Raw genomic sequence first — 4,673 nt, forward strand, 5'->3', positions numbered from 1 at the left:
AAGATATATTCTCTCATAAACTCTGCAACTTGAGAAATTTAATTTTCTGAGTTAAAAGAAAGCGAGAGTCCACTTGCTCACCTTTATAAGTTTGATCTCTTCCTTAATTTGCCTAATTTCTTCACTTCTGATTCTTTTCCTCTGCTCTTCCCGTCCACCAAGAAACAGAGGAGGTTGGCTTTAGTAGTGGACCTACTTGCAGAAGCGCTCTTTCTGTTATTTTGGAAGCCGTCACCAGTTTATTGAAAGAAAAGGTCGGCCTCATCTTGAATGCCAAAGACGATCTCATCAACCAACAGAGGAAGCTGGAACTATTGCCGGCAGCCCTCAAGGATGCAAGGTAAGAAAGCCTTGGACCATTCCGTGCACATGCTTTAGAATTGTATTTAATTCGGTAAACCCGCTTATTCCCCATGGTTTTACGTTTTTTAGAGTATGCACCAAATCTCATGTTTCATTCTCTTATTGTGCTTTAAATTAAGCAGCCATGGCGTTACACCAACATTGATGCTTAACGGCTTGAGCAAGGGAGGATGGTTCCAAATCTTTAGAGACGACCACAAGAAGTGCTTTATGAGGTGTATAGATATCAAGGAAATTATGACTGTGTGCATACATGTGACAGCGAGAGAGAGGGAGAGAGTGAGAGATAAAGAGAGAGAGAGTACTGAATTTAATTTATTAATGTACCCATTTTATTACATGATGATACATAGCATCATAAGTAGGATTCGGTTAATGGGCACCAACATGGTTGATAGATTGGGAAACAGTTGCTTAGGCAGTCTGGATGGGCTCGGCAATGAGAGAGTAGATACGGTCCATGGACTCATGCTCCAAGACACCGACGCCATCTTCATAGTCGTACATGCACTGGGAGACCCTCGCAATGTTGAGAGCCACGTTCATGAAGGAACGAGAGAAGGCGGTCTGTTGCTGCTGCTGCTGAGCAGAGAGCAGCTCCCTGTTCAGCCTCCTCCATGCATCCCTTAGCAAGTTCCTTATGTGCTGCCGTGCTTGCTCCTCCGCTACCCTTGCCTCGTTCATATAAATCTGGACCGATCTAGGCAGGTTCCCTCTCCCGAATCCAACCTTCGATCAAGTGTTCAACATATAAAGAGAAGATCATCAGCCAATCAAATAAAAAAAAACAGAACAAGAACATTGTCAACTCAGAAGCTAATACCAGTTAACCAGCAGAAAATACACTAAACTAACCCTGGATCTCTGGAGGTCAGCCGAGAGACGAACTATCATCGATGAGAAGTTGATGATGTTGGACTCATTCTGCAGCTGCTGGATTGCTTGTTCCTCAATGTTTTGGGAGAGGAAGAAGTAGGCAGGGAGGAGAATAGGGCCGGTCATGGCTGCCCGGATGTTGCTCAAATATTCCTCTAGCCTTGGTGTCTGTCGGGCACGGTGCCACCTTGCTTCAACCAAGTAAGCTCTGCACACACTCACCCACTGCCCAAGAGTAGAAGAGAGCAAGTCAATTAGAAAGTGAAGCTAATATACTAATGTGATGATGTGAAGAGTAGAAGAAATATTTCATAGAGAAAGTGTCGTACCGCTCTCCTCATGTGTGAAGTGATATCACGGCCATGCCTCCTAAGAACAGTGTAGCTGATCTGGTTGGTTGTGTTGTAGACAGCCGCATAGAAGACCCTCAGTGACTGAGGCAGCTGCTCTGCCGCTTGAAGATCCCACCTGCGTATATACAATATAGAGCATCCTCATTGGCTCCTAACAATGTGAAGCAGAAACTAGAGACAGAGTTGCTCTCTCTAATTCATCAACCATGATCATCCTTTACCTCTCAACAACTTGCACAAAGCGTTCGAGCTCCTCAACAGACTGATGCTCGCTGAAGATGTCCTCAACGGTGGCCATCAAGTACGAGACCCTGGCGAGTTGCATCCTGTACTGTGAGAACTGTGGCTCATGCATCTTCCCCACCGCCATGAAGTAGCTCTCCACCAGCCTATCTCTGGCGAAGCTAATGTGCTCGCCCAAGCCCAAGTCCCTCCACCACCTGCAAACACCCAAAACAAAGGACTCATGGTTGATTATTCGTGGACCCAATGATGCAGGCCAGCAACAATGTAACATACAAGATATTCATTACTGATATACATATATACATAGAATGACATTAGTTGCTGCATTATTATCAACTATTAACCAAGTTATTTAGGCAAAAGTGCAAGAATGAATTGTACCCGGATAACTCCCTGAGCTCTCTTTGGTGGATTGTCTGCACCATGTTGAAGTCCAGCCTAGCAAACTCATGCAGCACTTGGCTTCTGCGGTCCGTCCTCTCGAATGTCTCAATATACTCTCGGGCCTCGACCCTGCGAACCCTTCTGTGGAGCGGAACCTGCAGAGCACGCTGTACCTGTCGAGACATCCTCTGGTCCATGCGGCTTATCCTTGCTCTAAGATGCTCTGAAGAGAAGGCCGTAGCTTCTTCCAACACAGTTTCTCCTTCACAGGCTAGTTGTGATGCTTCGTAGAGGCTCAGCAACCCTCTCACGTCCTCACGAAGATTCTCAGAGAACCGGCCTGACTGTTCCCTAAATCTACTAAAGCACTCTACGAAATGCAAAAAGAAACTTTAATGGTTAGTGTCAATTAACACATTCGTAATAGACAGTCTAGATTAAGAACTAATTATTGAGTCAATTTTTGGAATTAACACATGTGTATATATATATGTATACCTGCAGAAACATTATAGCCATGTTGCCTCAGAATTCTGAACCGAAGTGAAGAGGAGTAGAGGTCCTCAAATCCTCTAGTGCTCGTGGATATGGCATCTAGCGATCGCCTGATCTCACTCTCAAAGTGATACGCTACACCTAAACGTTCAAGTGAATCGATGAGCTCCAACTGAGCCACTTGCTCAGTTGTAGATGTTATAAGTTGTCGGACTTCTCTTCTCAATTCTTCGACTCTGGTCCTTTGTGTTTCGATCTGCTTTGATTTTCATGTCTTTCAATTATGATCACATCATCACACCCAAATAAACAAAATAATAGTCAGATCAGAGGTATGGAAAATTACTGATGTTGCGCTGGTAATGGACTGGATGAAGTCATAGTTCCATGTACTTGGCTGGTATCTGGAAGGCCTCCTTTGAGCAGCAGACCTACCGCAGCCCTCAGCCCTTGGCTCACATCTCACCAGGGTGGTGCTCCATGGCTTGAACCCAGCCTTGCTATTAGAAGCAAGCTTGGGGGAAGTAACAAAAAGAGTGGAAAGGGAGGCAAGATGAGCAGCCATTAGAACAGTGTGTGTTTGTTGTTGAATGCTGAATGCTTTCACTGCCTCTCGGATGACTTAGCTCAGGATTGGTTTGCTAATTTATATAGAGCTGCATCCGAGTGTGGATTGCGTGTCTATAATGGTTTGAGAATTTTAATTAGGTTCAATCTATTAAAATATGGTGTTTGCATAACCTATAAATGTTTAATGCTTTTTTCTTTGTATATAAATAGAAAGCATTAAACTATGACACTTGGCCAAGCCATAATTATTTGGCACTTTTATTTTATAGATAGAATGCATTCTTTCTTCAAGTTTTTGATATGCATTATAATCCGACACTTATTTGTTAATGCTCACCACTAAAAACCATTTTTATGAAAGACCATGTTTATTTTTTACAAGTATTTGAGTAATTGCACCCCTTCACCTTTAAGTGGTGCTACTTGCCGTTTCAACAATATTATGAACATGGTTTGCTAGCTTATAAAGAGCTGCATCCAAGTGTATATTGCGTGTCTATAATGGTTAAAGAATTTTAATAAGTTTCAATCTCTTAAAAATATGCTATTTGCGTAAGCTATAAATGTTTGATACTTTTTTCTTTCTATATAAATGGAATGCATTAAACTATGACACTTGCCTAAGCCATAGTTATTTGGTACTTTTATTTTATTTGTGTATAGATAGAATGCATTCTTTCTTCACGTTTTTGACGGGCATTATATCCGACACTTATTTGTTAATGCTCACCACTAAAAACCATTTTTATGAAAGACCATGTTTATTTTTTACACGTTTTTGAGTAATTGCACCCCTTCACCTTTAAGTGGTGCAACATGTCCTTTCAACATTATTATGAACATGGTTTCCTACCTTATAGAGAGCCGTAATCGAGTGCACATTGCGTGTCAATAATGGTTAGAGAATTTGAATGACGAGTGACATCTTACATTATGTTGCTTACATAAGCTATAGTCGTTTGACACACTTTCTTTGAGCAAAAATAAAATGCACTAAAAGATGGTGTTTGTGTAAGTTATAATTCTTTGTATAAATGTGGAATGTATTCATTGCTTCAATGAAAATTTTAATGGGTTGGTGTCGCAGCTGGCCCACACCAGCCACCATGTGTTTCTGCCAATGTTCTGAGCAAAGCATGTAAGGGAGAAGAGGAAAAAGAAAAGAATGATCAAAACATGTGGCAGACCCAACTATCTTTAAGGCCTCTTTCACAAAAAGAAACCACTAACCTCACTACTGGTCATATGCCAAAGGAGAAAGAAAGGAAGGAAGGACAAAGCTACCCACCCCTTCAACCACAATTAGGGATGTCAATGGATCATAGTCAAATTGGATTTACCTTTAGCCATATCTAAATCCAAATCTAGAATCCTATTTCAGAAATT

The 4,673-nt window shown here is 41.8% G+C and overlaps 1 protein-coding gene across 1 annotated transcript; it reads right to left on the minus strand.

Moving 5' to 3' along the window:
• Positions 1-751: 751 nt before the first annotated feature.
• Positions 752-2,311, minus strand: LOC116245473 ((-)-alpha-terpineol synthase). Its single transcript, XM_031616996.2, has 5 exons — positions 2,220-2,311; positions 1,814-2,032; positions 1,569-1,707; positions 1,219-1,464; positions 752-1,092 (listed from the first exon to the last, which is right to left on the minus strand). Exons 1-5 carry the CDS (start codon positions 2,261-2,263, stop codon positions 778-780), a joined length of 963 nt encoding a protein of 320 aa, XP_031472856.2. The 5' UTR covers positions 2,264-2,311; the 3' UTR covers positions 752-777.
• Between the last annotated feature and the right edge of the window lie 2,362 nt (positions 2,312-4,673).

Source organism: Nymphaea colorata, unplaced genomic scaffold (genome assembly GCF_008831285.2).
Source record: "Nymphaea colorata isolate Beijing-Zhang1983 unplaced genomic scaffold, ASM883128v2 scaffold0680, whole genome shotgun sequence".
NCBI lineage: Eukaryota > Viridiplantae > Streptophyta > Magnoliopsida > Nymphaeales > Nymphaeaceae > Nymphaea > Nymphaea colorata.

Coding starts and splice junctions, on each gene's coding strand:
- LOC116245473 (XM_031616996.2), bottom strand. CDS start 2,263: ATGGTGCAGACAATCCACCAAAGAGAGCTCAGGGAGTTATCCGG. Junction 1,708..1,813: donor TTTGTGCAAGTTGTTGAGAG/GTAAAGGATGAT, acceptor GTATATACGCAG/GTGGGATCTTCAAGCGGCAG. Junction 1,093..1,218: donor CTGACCTCCAGAGATCCAGG/GTTAGTTTAGTG, acceptor ACTTGATCGAAG/GTTGGATTCGGGAGAGGGAA.